The 14,973-nt window shown below is 31.5% G+C and overlaps 5 protein-coding genes across 20 annotated transcripts; 3 read left to right on the forward strand and 2 right to left on the reverse strand.

The window, feature by feature from the left end:
* Positions 1-530: 530 nt before the first annotated feature.
* On the forward strand, positions 531-1,883 carry LOC136773737 (probable dimethyladenosine transferase). The gene is made up of 4 exons (XM_066727639.1): positions 531-728; positions 811-1,177; positions 1,251-1,596; positions 1,660-1,883. The coding sequence occupies exons 1-4, from the start codon at positions 671-673 to the stop codon at positions 1,807-1,809; spliced, it is 921 nt and encodes a 306-aa protein (XP_066583736.1). The 5' UTR covers positions 531-670; the 3' UTR covers positions 1,810-1,883.
* A 143-nt stretch (positions 1,884-2,026) lies between these two features.
* LOC136773735 (E3 ubiquitin-protein ligase Topors-like) lies at positions 2,027-7,063 on the reverse strand. Of its 8 annotated transcripts, none has more exons than XM_066727636.1 (9): positions 6,839-7,063; positions 6,594-6,764; positions 6,128-6,499; positions 5,055-5,510; positions 4,760-4,978; positions 4,418-4,686; positions 4,181-4,339; positions 3,876-4,092; positions 2,027-3,792 (listed from the first exon to the last, which is right to left on the reverse strand). In XM_066727636.1, exons 4-9 carry the CDS (start codon positions 5,471-5,473, stop codon positions 2,712-2,714), a joined length of 2,364 nt encoding a protein of 787 aa, XP_066583733.1. In that variant the 5' UTR covers positions 5,474-5,510; positions 6,128-6,499; positions 6,594-6,764; positions 6,839-7,063; the 3' UTR covers positions 2,027-2,711. The 8 variants fall into 8 exon arrangements, with proteins under 8 accessions (XP_066583733.1, XP_066583730.1, XP_066583732.1 ...); XM_066727633.1 differs by having other exon boundaries at positions 6,128-6,518; XM_066727635.1 differs by lacking the exon at positions 6,839-7,063 and having other exon boundaries at positions 6,585-6,670.
* A 102-nt stretch (positions 7,064-7,165) lies between these two features.
* bwa (alkaline ceramidase) lies at positions 7,166-11,818 on the forward strand. 6 transcript variants are annotated; one of them, XM_066727643.1, is made up of 7 exons: positions 7,166-7,410; positions 7,488-7,720; positions 8,508-8,610; positions 10,421-10,551; positions 10,694-10,850; positions 10,917-11,154; positions 11,233-11,818. In XM_066727643.1, the coding sequence occupies exons 4-7, from the start codon at positions 10,459-10,461 to the stop codon at positions 11,552-11,554; spliced, it is 810 nt and encodes a 269-aa protein (XP_066583740.1). In that variant the 5' UTR covers positions 7,166-7,410; positions 7,488-7,720; positions 8,508-8,610; positions 10,421-10,458; the 3' UTR covers positions 11,555-11,818. The 6 variants fall into 6 exon arrangements, with proteins under 6 accessions (XP_066583740.1, XP_066583741.1, XP_066583742.1 ...); XM_066727644.1 differs by having other exon boundaries at positions 8,508-8,606; XM_066727645.1 differs by having other exon boundaries at positions 7,488-7,710.
* On the reverse strand, positions 11,817-12,794 carry purple (6-pyruvoyl tetrahydrobiopterin synthase purple). Of its 3 annotated transcripts, none has more exons than XM_066727650.1 (4): positions 12,668-12,794; positions 12,439-12,586; positions 12,286-12,365; positions 11,817-12,206 (listed from the first exon to the last, which is right to left on the reverse strand). In XM_066727650.1, the coding sequence occupies exons 2-4, from the start codon at positions 12,510-12,512 to the stop codon at positions 11,875-11,877; spliced, it is 486 nt and encodes a 161-aa protein (XP_066583747.1). In that variant the 5' UTR covers positions 12,513-12,586; positions 12,668-12,794; the 3' UTR covers positions 11,817-11,874. The 3 variants fall into 3 exon arrangements, with proteins under 3 accessions (XP_066583747.1, XP_066583746.1, XP_066583748.1); XM_066727649.1 differs by having other exon boundaries at positions 12,644-12,783; XM_066727651.1 differs by having other exon boundaries at positions 12,439-12,551; positions 12,644-12,779.
* A 500-nt stretch (positions 12,795-13,294) lies between these two features.
* On the forward strand, positions 13,295-14,927 carry Xpac (DNA repair protein complementing XP-A cells homolog Xpac). 2 transcript variants are annotated; one of them, XM_066727641.1, is made up of 5 exons: positions 13,295-13,421; positions 13,698-13,861; positions 13,946-14,054; positions 14,115-14,239; positions 14,308-14,927. In XM_066727641.1, the coding sequence occupies exons 2-5, from the start codon at positions 13,713-13,715 to the stop codon at positions 14,744-14,746; spliced, it is 822 nt and encodes a 273-aa protein (XP_066583738.1). In that variant the 5' UTR covers positions 13,295-13,421; positions 13,698-13,712; the 3' UTR covers positions 14,747-14,927. The 2 variants fall into 2 exon arrangements, with proteins under 2 accessions (XP_066583738.1, XP_066583737.1); XM_066727640.1 differs by lacking the exon at positions 13,295-13,421 and adding an exon at positions 13,440-13,551.
* The last annotated feature ends 46 nt before the right edge of the window (positions 14,928-14,973 follow it).

Genomic DNA, 14,973 nt, shown 5'->3' on the forward strand with positions numbered 1-14,973 from the left:
ACCACTTTTAACTGCAGTTTTAAGGTTAAAGAAATAAATATTACTTTTTTAATTTCTGTTTACTTATTCTTACTGTATCGGTAAGATTAAGCTATTTACAGTTGGCTCGTACTCTTACTCTTCCTAGTACTTTCTCATCGGGGATGCCTTTTCAGCATTTAACCGCATTTCTCACTTCCGTCCCTTCCGAGTTTCGACTTCCGACAGTTCCAACCCTACAGGTTGGTTCCAAGACGTTCCAAGTAGTTCCAACCAGTTCCAACCAGTTCCAACCCTCTCTCTATTCTCTTGAGTTTACTGTCTAGTACTATATATATACAATAATATACATGTCTGAAAACCGTAGTATGGTATGTACATACGTATGTACGTTCTGTACAATTACAGTATAAAAGAGGATGCACGTGGGTCGTTTTCGATTATTTCTTCACAATAGGCGCCAACAAATACAACGACAGAGAAGTGGGAAATGCGTTTTACGTATACCGAATGCACATTCAAACACTGCCAAAATTTAACGATAGACAGCGCTGTTAGCAAGTTCATACACAGAAGTACATACATACATACATTCTCACTCCATTGTCTCCATTCATCATACTTTATTATCCTTGTCATTCGTTGTATTGTATTTCGCACATGGTGCTTACTGCTTATTATTATTAAAAATATGCCTAAAATACGTGCAGAGAAGAAGTCCCGCGTTCACAATGAGATTGCCAAGCAAGGTTAATTATTTGTATTTTATATTTTATCACTAAATTATAAGCATCTAATCAGAATTTATGGAACTATTGTTTATACTTTTAGGAATTATGTTCAATAAGAGTTTTGGACAGCATATACTTAAAAATCCGTTGATTATACAAAGCATGGTAGAAAAAGCTGCAGTACGACCAACAGATATAATTTTAGAAATTGGTCCAGGTACAGGAAACATGACAATAAAATTATTAGAAAAGTCAAAAAAAGTTGTAGCTTGTGAGGTTGATCCCAGAATGGTTGCTGAACTACAAAAAAGGGTACAGGGAACTCCTTACCAAGCTAAATTGCAAGTTTTAATCGGAGATGTCTTAAAGGCTGATTTGCCATTTTTTGATTTATGCGTAGCTAATGTACCTTATCAGATTTCATCCCCACTAGTATTTAAATTGCTATTGCACAGACCACTTTTTAGGTACTAATTTTTACTGTGTTTTATGGCATGTTTATCCTTTATTGCAAATATTAACTGGTCATTATTTGCATAGATGTGCTGTTTTAATGTTCCAAAGAGAGTTTGCAGAACGTTTGGTAGCTAAACCAGGAGACAAATTATATTGTCGTTTGAGCATTAATACTCAATTGTTAGCAAGAGTTGATATGTTGATGAAAGTTGGAAAGAATAATTTTAGACCCCCTCCTAAAGTAGAATCTAATGTTGTAAGGATAGAACCAAGAAATCCTCCTCCACCTATAAATTATCAAGAGTGGGATGGATTAACAAGGATTGCTTTTATAAGAAAAAACAAGACTCTCTCTGCTGCTTTTAAACAAAGTACAGTTCTATCAATGCTGGAGAAAAATTATAAACTACATTGTAGCCTAAATAACAAGGTAAAATGGTTATAGTAATCAGATCTATTAAATAGAAAATAATATGCGTATATTATTCGACAGCTCTTGCCAGAAGAATTTGATATTAAGAAAATGGTAAATGATATATTACATAAAGCAAATGCAGAAAACAATCGTGCCAGATCGATGGATATTGATGACTTTATTAATTTACTTCATGCATTCAATGCCAAAGGAATTCACTTTACGTAGTTGTAACAGGATGCATGTAAAAATGTTTCCATTTTTGTACAAATTAACTTATAAATAAAATATTAATTATTATACAGGACTTGTACAGTAAAATTTCCTAAGTGTTCATGTACATAGATTCATGGATTATTCAAATAACAGTATAAATATTGTAAAGTTTGATTCTTATATAAATTAAACTATTTCATTGATTTTGTTTACTCATTTAACACAGCTGTCCTTGTACCAAATAAAATAAAAAAAACACTTATTTGATAATTACTCATGCTTTAAAACAAAATGAACCATCACTTGTCTCAAAATTTAATTTTCCTAAGAACAATCTTCTTTTTTTTATACGAATTACATGACATTAAGTAATAAAGCTTTTTCTATGATCTATAAAAACGTATCATGTAACACCGTATGCAACACGTAATTCTTAGTAATAACTAGATATACCTATAATTATAATTGTAAGTAGATATTTATAGGAATGTGTATATAAACATTGATTCTCTTTGGGAATGAATTCATCAAAACTTGAGCCCGTTATTTTACTGAACAAACTTATTTTAGAAAGGAAGAAACAAAATTGTTAAAATGTCTTTTTGTCATTTTATTTTCAATAGTTATAATTTTCCGTTAATCCTATTTATATGTAAATAATATTCTCAATTTAAATCAATCATTTTATAATAATTTACAATTATTAATTGTTTATTCCTTGCTTCAACATAAAAAAAACCTGCCAGACAGAGTGAAGCCTAAGAATAAAGGAGATCTCTCGTTTTTCATAATCCTATTTTACATTGAAATACATCATCTCGAATCTGATTTTCATAATTTACAATCTGCTTTGCACAAAAATAAAAGTAAATAAAATGTAGCAAACGATAGAATTTCTCGTTATCGAATTAAACCTAATTTGAACTGGAGGATGATCGGATTCTACGTTTTCTCTTCTTTGACTTGGATTTCGATTCACTTCGCGATCTGCGACGGAAAGTAGGCTCCTTATCACGCTTGTGCCAAAAGTCATGAGAATCCGAATGGTACTTGAATTCTGTGTACTTATAAGCAGAATGAGAATCGCCTTTAGAAGAGTTTGATTGAACATTTTTGCTTTGTGATTTTTTCTCCTTCTCCCGGTAATCATCTTTATATTTGTAGTGTTTCTTATGGCTGCATTTTCTCTTAGAATCTTTATTGATCAAAGTGGTTTCTTCTTCACTACTGTAATTTCTCTTTCCTCTTCGATGTTCCCTACTTCGCTTACGCGACTTTCTGCCAGTAATGCCATCACTACTATGGCTCCTGGATTTCGTTTTTCGACTTTTTTTGGCCTTCTTATCGTTCTCGATCGAATTTAACTGCTTTTTGTCAGCGTCAGACTCTTTATAACTGGAGGATGTTTTATTGGAACGATACTGCCTTGAAGATTGACAACTCCTGTAGCTGGTATCGCTCCCGGAGCTCTCGCTGCTGCTACGAGATAAATCTTTGTGTTTCTTTTCCCACTTTATTGTATTCTTGTGCAAACACGACGAACTACGAGTAGAATACTTCCCTCTCCGAGATCTCTCCTCTGATACTTTAGCCTTCAAGCTTATATGAAAGCTAGAATCACTAGATATCGATAATCTTTTTCTCTTTGTGCTCTGACTTTTCTTTCCTTTCTTCCTATAACTAGATTTCGAATCACTCTCCTCAGAGTTGGAAAAGGCATTTCTGCTTTTACTATTTTTTCCTACAGCCTTTCTTCTCTCGTATGAAGATAAGTTTTCTTTTCTCCTCCCGCTCATCAAAGTTTTTTTCCCACACTGGTACGATCTTCGTTTCGAATTATAATCGCTCTCCGAAACGGAATCGCTATCTGAAACGGAACTGCTATCTGAAGAGGAATCACTCTCCGTAGATGAGTAAGAACGATTTGACTTTCGTTTTGGGTAGTGCGAAGTGCTAGGATGCACATGATCTAACAGTGGTGATGAGTGACCATCTCTAAAATTTCACCATAAATTTTTTTATCTGCATCCTTATATTATACATTGTAGAATATAATATATTTAAAATATGTATATTACCCTTTATTGGAGTTATCATTCGTATTTGTAATACTTAAATCTTCCGGATCTGAAGAAACTACTTCAATAATTTCAGGCGTGCGATCCTGCCTAGGTTTCACATATCCAACAATTTCACATTCATTTTCAGATGACGAAGAACTGGATGAAACCGTTAGAACTTCGGGGACAATATTTGGTATCTCTAAATGGAAAGCTTGCCCGATTGTACTAGGTCCTGTAATTACAATTATTTGATTGCACCAATTTTTTATCTTTTACTATAATCTATATTCAATAAAATATATAATTACTTAAACAAATACCTGGCATATTATTCATGTGTGGTCCAACGCTCGGCAAATCAAAATTGATACTTAGGTCTATGGCCTCATCTAAAACCCTAACATCTGAATCTTCAGTTGATGAACTGTTGCTGCTCGATGTTGGAGAAACTATACGCGGAACATATTCGTTCGACAATCCTATTGAATAGTTAATAATTATTAACCACTTATTTAAAGGTTTTATAGAATCATCGATTTATTCTAGAATATACAAACCTCTCATATAAGTAACACGTTGATCATATCCTATCATGTCAAGGTTGCTGCGCGCAAAATTTAATAGCTCGTAAATAAAGTGCGACGTATGCATACCAAAGTAAGGCCTTATAGCTTCTCGAAATTGGGTACTTCTTATATCATACTCGGTTAAAAGCTGCATGATAACTTGTAGAACATATGCTACATGAGGTGCTACATTAGTCAGTAAAGCTTGAAGCTCCCTGTTCAACCACGGCACGAGTCGATTTAGTTCACCAGGATGTTGTCTACAGAGCCATAAAACAAATTCAGTTAAGCAAGGAAAAAGATTTACAGTAATGTAATACTTTATCATTATACCTATAATATGTTGCTGTTGAGTTGCGAAAATGTCTGGATACATCAGGTAAAAGGTTAGACCAGATTCCGTCAACATAAATTGAGCGACGATATAATATAGGAGCTGCAACTCTTAGTCTCCTTCCCTCTCCTGATGCTTGTTGATGTATGTTTGGCAATTGCTGTCTTGCCATTTGTGGAGAATTACGTAATCTACGATTTCCAGCTGTCATTGTTGTTCTATAAATTTGTTATTAAATTGTTAAACAATAAATTTTGTTTAAAGTTAGTGCATAAGAATAATTGATAAATGTACCTGTAGAAAAAGTGCCTAAAGCCATCCTGCCAGTTTTCATCTACTTCAAAACTTACATCTAAGGTTGTTGCTATTGAGGGTTGTTGTAGAGATGGAGCCATATCCCGTGGAACATGGTACTGATCATAATCTTCTTCTGATCTAACATTATGTATAATTGATTTAAAAGTTTGCTTGCACAATGGGCACTCTGTCTTTATTTTTGACCATTGAAGTAAGCAAGTAAAACAGAATTGATGCAAGCAACTATCAGTAAATGATGTATTAACAAGTTTTCCGAGGCAAATACTACAGTTCGGAGGTGGAGAAGTTGCTCCATCGCTTCGTTCGCTACCTCCTGGACTCTGTACAGGATCCTCTGATTTAATATTCTCATCTGCTATGGCTGCAGAATCTTTAGCTACTATTAAGCTCTCCATTATTATTATATATTAATATCCATGTATTAAAAGTCTTCTGTAACAAAAAATATTGTACAATTAGAAAAATATAATTAATTAATTACCATTTTAACTTTAATCTATAGAAAAATAAAATTCTAATAAAAGAAATTTATTGGACGAATACACCAGTTTTTGATATGATAAATAATGCTTATAGAGAATAATATCCCCTGACTCACATATATCTTAGTCATAATGAAAAAATAATTCAAGATTAAAAATAGTTTAATTTGACATTTCTTATCAGTAAAACAAGCTTTAAATCTTGTTCTGCTGATGAGATCTTATATGAAAGCTCCTTAGTCTAATATGAAATCACTAATTAATCCATATTTATAAACCTTAATAACTTCTCTATAATCGTTTAGTTTTAAAGTTGTAGTAGTGAAAATTTTTTATTTAAAATATTCTTAATATTCTAGTTTACACATTTAGCCATAATCAACTAAACATCCAATAGAAATTTTGAGTAGTTCTTGAGAAACAATGTTTAACTTTTTGAGAGGTTTAAACAAATATTATAAAAGTACAACAAAGAAATTACCTGAAGACTAGTAGTACACAAAAAGGAAAATTATCTGAATACCGACAATAATTTCATCAGAAGTATGTGATATCCTAGATACTCACTGCTTTAAAAGAATGTAGAAATTACCCTTAATGTAAGATTCGTAAGAATGCGTTTTCCTGGTTTACCGTTATGAAGGGAAGAGGTGAAAAATTAAAAAAACAACTTGTACTAAACAATGGGAAAAACCAAGAATAAATCATATATAGCATAAGCTTTTCACGTTCAACGCACTTTTAACGACTGACATGTCAATATGCCATTAACGCCGAATGGTTAGGCTGTTTAATGCTTTGAAGGAATTTACTTGCATTCGCTCTTGGCTGGGTAAAATACGAAGAATTACACATATAATGTTTGAACAAGCTTGCAATTCTCTTAGCAGACTTCCTCTTCTCGGTCATTAAAGCTTCCAATGACGCGCATTGAGAAAACTGAAAAATTCACGATGAGCTGTAGAGAACCAAAAGTCCGAGATGAAAGAAGCAAGTGCCCAAGTGCAATGATGATCATCATTACCAATATTACCATTCACCACACGACACACACATAACGTAAGTACAGAAATCATACGAATCCATCCACATCCACAGCAATCCACAGTGATTGAACAGACTGAACAGCGATGATTGAAAAGCTTGAAGATAGGAAAACGATGAATAAAGGGACACTATAAAATTTTAGCGCCAACGGCGCCAACTACGAGACAAATGGAAAACCCACAGATAAATTTCACTATATAATCGGTAAAACAGATTAAGTTTTATATTTACTTCTTAAAAAATATAGTTCAATTAATTATAATGTATGCCCTTTAGATTTAATTTAATAATTATTATAGTTTTTTATAAAAGCGTTTTTTATTAAATTTTCTTCTGAAAAAATTCCTTATTTCCATTTTATCAAATTCGTTAACTCGCAAATCTTGTTTACTGTTTACCGGCTAATAATATATCAGCATAACTATAATTGTATGATACAAACAGGCAACCACTTTATTATCACATTTTTATCCGATTACTGATCAGATAACCTACGTACTTTGTGAGCTGTCGATTGAATCAATTGAACTGAAGAAATCACGAGTGACGAGAGTCAATATATAAACATTTATTCTACATTATTCAATGATAAACATGAAAGTTTCTTTTGTTTATTTTGTATTGTGTTAATGTCTTTAAGATCTGTTTGCTAACACGCTAATTTCCATTATGATTAAATGATTTTAGTTGCCAGTTGTGTCGCTGCCTATAAACTACCCATTGCCATCAGTACAGCCTGACAGCCTGAGCTTGAGCTGGCTTGAGCTGAGTCCAGCTGAGCCCAGCTACTATATGTAATCAGTGTATGTATATGTTTACATATTTCGATGACTGTACAAAAGATGCCTTCGTATTTGTTTGTACTATTTTGTGTTTGTAGAGCTTGATGTCTCCCCTCTCTAACCAGGATTGCCAGAAGCGGGAACTTTCCCCTCTCGTGTATCTCTCATTCCTCATGTAACATAGTGAATGAGAGTCATAGAGGTGGGAGTAAGAAATTACCTGTTTCTGGCAACTTGGACCCTGATGTTGTATATACGATCCGACCATCTAATCTGATCCAAGGTCCACGGGTGAGCGAGTGAGAGTAGTGGTCAGTAGTGGTGAGTACTGGTGAGTAGAGGCCAAGCAATAGAGCAATATGTCACATAAATCATACTTCGTGAGCAAATAATAGAAACGGACGTCTTAAATCTGGAACAAAAAGGAACAAAGAGCATATCAGCTAGGAAACCGACTGTGTTATTATTATAAAGGGCAGTTTGTAGATAACTATATGTATATACCGTTTTATTTTTCATTCGAAAATGTGCATTAATTTATTACAACTATTTTTATTCAAAACATTGAGTTTTTTGCTAGTAAAATCAAAATTAGTGAAATAAGCTTAATGCGCTTAAATATAGATGATTTATAAAGAATTAATAAAAATACCAACAAAAGAAAAAGTCGAACCATCCGATCAAATTTTTGTAACTAGAAAAAAAAGTCAGAAAATTCAGCGTTTCTTTTTAATTATAAATGTATCGTTTTTAAATATACAGAGATGAAACTTCACGAAAGTATAGTATAGTTTATAGATATTACTTTAAATATACAAAGTCCTGACGCTGTACGATCATTATTTTTGGGACAAATGTAATTTTACTTTTTTAAGGCGTTATTTTGTAGTAGGTCTAGATGCAATAAGATAGATCTACACTAGAGCATTTTTCCGTACAAAAACGTCATTTGTATATTAATACTCTAGTCCCTACAAATATTTTAAGCAAACACAAGGAAAGAATACTACAGAGTATTAATACGCGAATAACGTTCGTGTATGCACAAATGCTTTAATTCTGGATCCACCTTTAGAAATCATCTGATTTTAATTTCTTCAACTGATTTGAAAAATTAGAAATGTATATGCTGTGAAACCTGCCGGAAATTCAAACGTAAAGGAAGATATGACTAAAAACGGTTGAACGCGTGAAGACGGCTTGGAGCGGGGAAAGGGGTAGGTAAGAAGAAGCTATACAGGGTGTACGTACATACATAAATAAGTTTTATTACCTTGGAATAATGGATAGAAAATTCGACTCTGAGAAGAAAACACTGATACAATTTTTTAATATTGTCCATATTTTCCGAGTTATCTAGCGATGTATTTAGCCTAATCATGGTTAGGTTTTTCAGAACATATTGACATATTAAAAATGTTGCACGTATTAACTAATTTATTTTCAGAATCGGGTTTTCTATCCACTGTTTCAAAGAAAGAAGATATTCATGTTACACCCTGTATTATAATGTGATCAATCTAAATAAGAAGCTACATTATAAATGGAGTTTCAAATAATACTTTAATCTAGCCAAGTACATTAATTTTCAAATAGGAAAATGCCTTTTATAATTTCTAAGAACAATATAATACCAAAAACCAACAAAAGGTGCTTAGAAACTATATAATAGCGGTCCTGAAAGTTTGACCTGGCGTTAGTTTTATTTTCAAATAACCGTTATACCAAGCTATAAATTTCTTGGAAATTACTTAATGAAGGTCAGAATTTTCAGCTACGGTCAGTTATACATTTTCATAGGGCCGTTCCGCGTTACCTGCACTAATAATGTAATAAATCATAAAGGTATCAAGCAAATATCGCATCTTTTAGTTTTTTGACCCCTCAAGTACTTTCAAATTTAAATTTTATGTATTTTAGTTAAACTTGTGAAATATTTGTTTTAAATTTTTAATTTTTTATTGAAAAGTATTAAATTTTATTTTATTAAATGGTTAACATTTTGTGTGTGTGTGATCAGTAGATATTTGCCTGATTGTAGAATTTTAATATGATAACTTATTTAGATAATACGATATATATATATATATATATATATATATATATACCGTTATTTATATTTTCGGCTAAAGTTTAAAATGCTGCTCCAATAGAGCACTAAACCATTCCCTTTTAACTCATTTGCATGGTTGCCACGTCTTCGATTCTTAGCCAAAACCTCTGGTTTTCAACAGAACACTTCGGTCATAGTCCAACTGCAAATTTTATTTTACATTAGTCCTTTACGACGAATTAAGTGTAATGTCCCGCATATAATTACAATTAGCAAATCAATAAAATCACTAAATTTCAATAACCATTATCATATGTTTGATAGTATAATTATAAACATTTTTTATATTAAATTTGTTAATCGGTAAAGTATTTAAAAATACTTTTTTTTTAAGATATTTTTCTTTTGCGTCATTTTTATAAAACGCACCAGTAATGACATATTTCTCGATCATAGAGGGTGCTTTTTTCAATTAATCTAAAATTCGATATAATTAGACTTAAATGATATATTGCATGTCCTACAATATATATATATATATATATTTGTGTCTGATTGTTTTAATTTTTAGGCTAAAAAGAAAGCTTCTAGAATCTTAATCTCACCATTGTTAATGTGCTTCTTAATGCTGCATACGTATACGTATACTATACATACATAGTTAAGTGTGCGACTGCTGCGCCATCTGAATCCTACACTTTCTTTCGGGAACTAAAGCATTCCTCTCCAACATATATAAGAGTGTCAGATGGTCTCTAGTAACTTAGTGTGTGTCGTATGTATGACCGTGATCTGACCTGAGTGACCCGAGTCCTGAACTAAACAGACTCAGCTGCGCTTTGTTTTCTTTTTCTTTCTCTTTCCTTCAAGATCAGTCGAAGTTAGGAAATTCGAGACAGTGAAAATTACGCGTATTACAATTATCAAAATACTTTTTTAATATATTTATATTTTTTTACGCGCCATTTATCAATTTAGTTGCTTGAATTAATTGATGGACCAATCAGTCAATTAAAATGTGGAGACCCTTAGAGGCTGGCAGCTCGCCCGTCGACTGGTGTGAAGGAAATTACAATGTCTCATCTGATATCGCTGAATTTATGAATACTGTAAGTAATTTTTCTTTCATGATAGGGAATTAATCATTTTTTCTTAATTGTTATTTTATAACAAACACTCACACAGATAATTTAATGTATCTATTATATTTGTTTTTAAGATTTTACTGATTCTTCACTTTTTGTTTTTTAGTTTAGCAATGTGCTTTTTGTATTATTTCCACCTGTACTCATGCACCTTTTCAAGGATTATGGCAGATTTGTAAATCCAGGAATCCATGTAATTTGGGTTTTATTGATGATTGTTGGAATTAGCAGTGCCTATTTTCATGCTACTTTGTCTCTAATGGGTAAGATATACTTTCGTTATGGTTTATAGTGAATATTCATTAATTTTAACTTTTATTTACATATAGGTCAGCTCCTGGATGAACTTACAATTTTATGGGTATATATGGCAGGGTTTTGTATGTTTTATCCAAGAAGATATTTCCCAACTATTGTCCAGAATGACAGGAAATTATTTACGATGTTCTCACTTTTGCTAACTGCCATTGCAACTGGATTAGCTGTAGTTCATCCTGCAATAAATGCATTTGCTTTGATGTGTTTGGGCATTCCTGCTTTCGGAGTTATGATTCTTGAATTGAAAAGGTAAGAAGCTTATATATAACGTGTGTGTGTGTGTGTGTTTCTCAATTTTATGTAGATGTATAAAATGCAATTTTTCAGGACAAGATCAGCAAGAGTTTACAGGCTGGGAATTAGATGTGGTGCTATATGGTTGGTGGCAGTGACATGCTGGATAAATGATAAACTATTTTGTGACACCTGGCTCAGTCTAAACTTCCCATATCTGCATGCGTTTTGGCATTTGTTTATTTTTATTGCAAGTTACACTGCTGCTGTTCTTTTTGCATATTTCTCAGTTAAAGAGGAGAAGCCTCACCAAACTGCAATACTCAGATATTGGCCAAGGGATGATTTTGAGTTGGGAATCCCCTATGTGACTATTGAAAGCTATATTAAAGTTGACTTGAAAGATACTATTTAAGAATATCAATATAAGAATGACTAAGAAAAGTGACTGTGATTAAACACTGATACTTTAAGGAATAACCATTATTTTTATTCTTTTTTTATTTTTATATATTCTAAATCTATTTATATACTATTTTATACGTGTACATAAATAGATGTAATATGTTACCACCAAATCATACAATCTTAAGTATTAAAAGAATTTTATGAGAACTGTAATTATCAACTAATAATCATAAGATAACAGAATGATAATAAATCTTATTCTTATAATATACCTTAATGCATTCTTTTTTTATTTAAAAATTTTTTTATAAAAAATACATACCATTATTACTTTTGCTTTTGACAATAATACTTTTCACTAAAATTGGAGTGTGTTTGTTCACTTTTCTCTCCTCTATAAAAAACTGAATTTTTATCAGTTTCCTTAATTTTTACTTCATATAATAACCAAGGTTTATTCATTTGTTTCTTTAGTTCATCATAAATATATACAGCTAGGTTTTCTGTTGTTGATATAATATTCATAAAATATGGAACATCTTTATCCAAATTTTTATGATCTAATTGGTCAAGAACTTTACTCATATACAACTTTAAGTCAGAGATGTTCATAACCATCCCATTTTCAGAATTGATGTATCCTTTGCATGTGACTTTAACTAAAATAATAAGAGTGCCCATTGCAAAAACTTTATATTAATGAATAATTATTTATTGAAAGTCAGTTGGTAGACATACCTGTATAATTGTGCCCATGGCCATGAAAATTATTACATTTTCCATAAATCTCACGATTTTTCTGCTCTGTATAAAATATACTATAAATAAAAATCAATTTTTTAATTATTGTGAAATTTTTCAAGAGAAATTCATTTAAAATTAATATAAAACCTATTTAAACGATGACAACAGGATATCACCTCCTTTCTAGTTAAGTAAACTATCTTGTTTTCACTGTCTGACATATTTGACGGTGGTACAACTTTCAATAAAATTTATAATACCTTCAAAAAAGTAATATGTATAGCACATACAGCATCTACAATTTATATAATAGAAATTTATGTCCTTCAAATTGCTTCCAATTATTAATTACCGAGTGCTTGCTAAGCGTACCGACCGCGGACAGTCAGGATTACGGCGACTACAACGACAGACGACTACGGTCACGGTGATGTGATGTGATTAAAAAAACGTTGACTGACAGTCTGACACCCCACTGATATGATACCTGATACATAGGCCCGAATTTTTAAACGGAGCTTCAGCTTACTTAGCACGGTTTTAGCTAAGGTCAATTGTCTCACTTTAACCTTCCATACAGTACATATGTACGTGCTGGCCTTTGTCTTAAGTATAATTGCTAAACTGAAATTCGAGCTTAGTTTAGTTTATAAATTTGAGCCATATACTAAATTCCGATACTTCGCTTTCACAAATTAAATTGGTTGATTAATTTTGACAATATATACTGGTAGTAGTAACAAAATATATGGTAGGCACAATTTCACAAATCTCATAACTAAACTGCTCCATACTGTATGTATAATGTATATATATATGGCATATTATGACAGATCCGGTCAGCTCCTTTGCTTGAAAGCGAAGCAAAAGCTTGAACAGCTAATGATATACCAATACCATACATATACTAATTACTACCAAATATGTACCAGACTAGACAATCATAGTTGTAAACGTGTCAATTCTTATTCCTACTGTTACTTCTGTTTCCTGTATTTCATACAGAAAGAATAATTGTTGGGAGAGGAAGGAAAATTCCTCCGCTTCTGGTAACGAACCGATTACCGATTGAACTATAATCAACGAGGATTGTGGATGTAATTAACGAATGTTGAGAAAGTTGGCGCTGTGTTGGTAGAAAAATTCTCGAAATTCTCATAACCTTCTTTCAATTTTTACTTAATGCTTCATAAGAGATCCCAGTGTTTTTATTTACATTGCACCAACTCCTAAATTTTATTTGTTAAATTGGAAAATAAGGTTTTTAGTAATATTAATTTTAAATAAAAATTTAATTTATGTAAAATCTATTTAAGTAAAAATTAATTGTATATATATTCATTAAAATAGTTTTTTCATTTTTTCCTAAATCTGTAAATTCTTCTATTAAGTAAACAATTTTATAGATATAGTTTAAAAAAATGTCAACTACTATGGGGCAAAAGGAATCTTTTAAAAATGCAGCTGATTTGTCAGAGACAGTAAGGTTGAAGGAAAGGGCTGAGAGAAATCGTCAAAAGGCATTACTGTTGAAAAAATCTAAAGTGGTTTCTCATCCTTATACGAAAGAGTAATTTCGATTTTTAAATTTAAATATATAAAAGAATCTTGTTTAAATTTCTGGAATCATTCAATACAGTAAACTTTTTTTAAGGGATAAAACTAGTTTGACAACAGGAAGATCATTAAAGGTACAAGATAAACGAGTCATTGATAGTGGAGGAGGTTTTCTCATAGAAGATGATGATTTTGAAGAGGAAATGGTACATAAATGTAACTAAAATTATATTTCTTTAGAAATAATAAGAGAAGTATATTTTCAGATCAATATAGTAACCGATCCACCACCTATGATTATCAACCTACCAAAATGTGAAGAATGTCAAAAAGAATTTAAAGAATCATATCTTTTTTCAACCTTTAATCTTGTAGTGTGTGATTCATGCAGGTTAGAATCATTGTAAATTGATTTAATTATAATAAGATTTTATACAAAGTATGATATTTATTCTATAGGGACAACAAAGGAAAACACTCTCTTATCACAAAAACAGAAGCAAAGGAGGAATATTTATTGAAGGATTGCGATTTTGACAAAAGAGAACCACCATTGAAATTTATAGTTAGAAAAAACCCTCATAATCCGAGATGGGGAGAAATGAAACTGTATTTGCTTTTACAAGTTCAACAAAGGGCACTAGATGTCTGGGAAACCGAGGAAGTTCTACTTGAAGAGAAAAAAAAAAGAGACGAGAAGAAGGAAGTAACAAAAATAAAAAAGTTCAATAAAAAAATAAAGCAATTAAGAATGGAAATGAGAAGTTCTTTATTCGACAAAACTACAAAAGCATCTCATATACACCAATTTGGGGAAGATACGTACAATGAGGAGGATGATACTTACACACACACATGTACTAGTTGTGGTTATGAAGAAACTTATGAAAAAATGTGATTGGCATATTTTTAAAAAATATAATTATATTTATTTCTAGCTTTAATATACGTACAAGTGATTTCTTTATGAATTGATATATTTTTTGTATGATTTGAATGTATTTATTTGCTTTTTTTACATATGTATCAAGTAATATTATAATTGTTCATATAATAATAAATAAAATAATTCAACGATACTCGTTAAATATTTTACTATATTTATAACCATCGACAGACCTTTAG

This window comes from Prorops nasuta, unplaced genomic scaffold, assembly GCF_024137725.1.
Source record: "Prorops nasuta isolate Cenicafe-Biocafe unplaced genomic scaffold, Cenicafe_Pnas_1.2 PNAS00005, whole genome shotgun sequence".
NCBI lineage: Eukaryota > Metazoa > Arthropoda > Insecta > Hymenoptera > Bethylidae > Prorops > Prorops nasuta.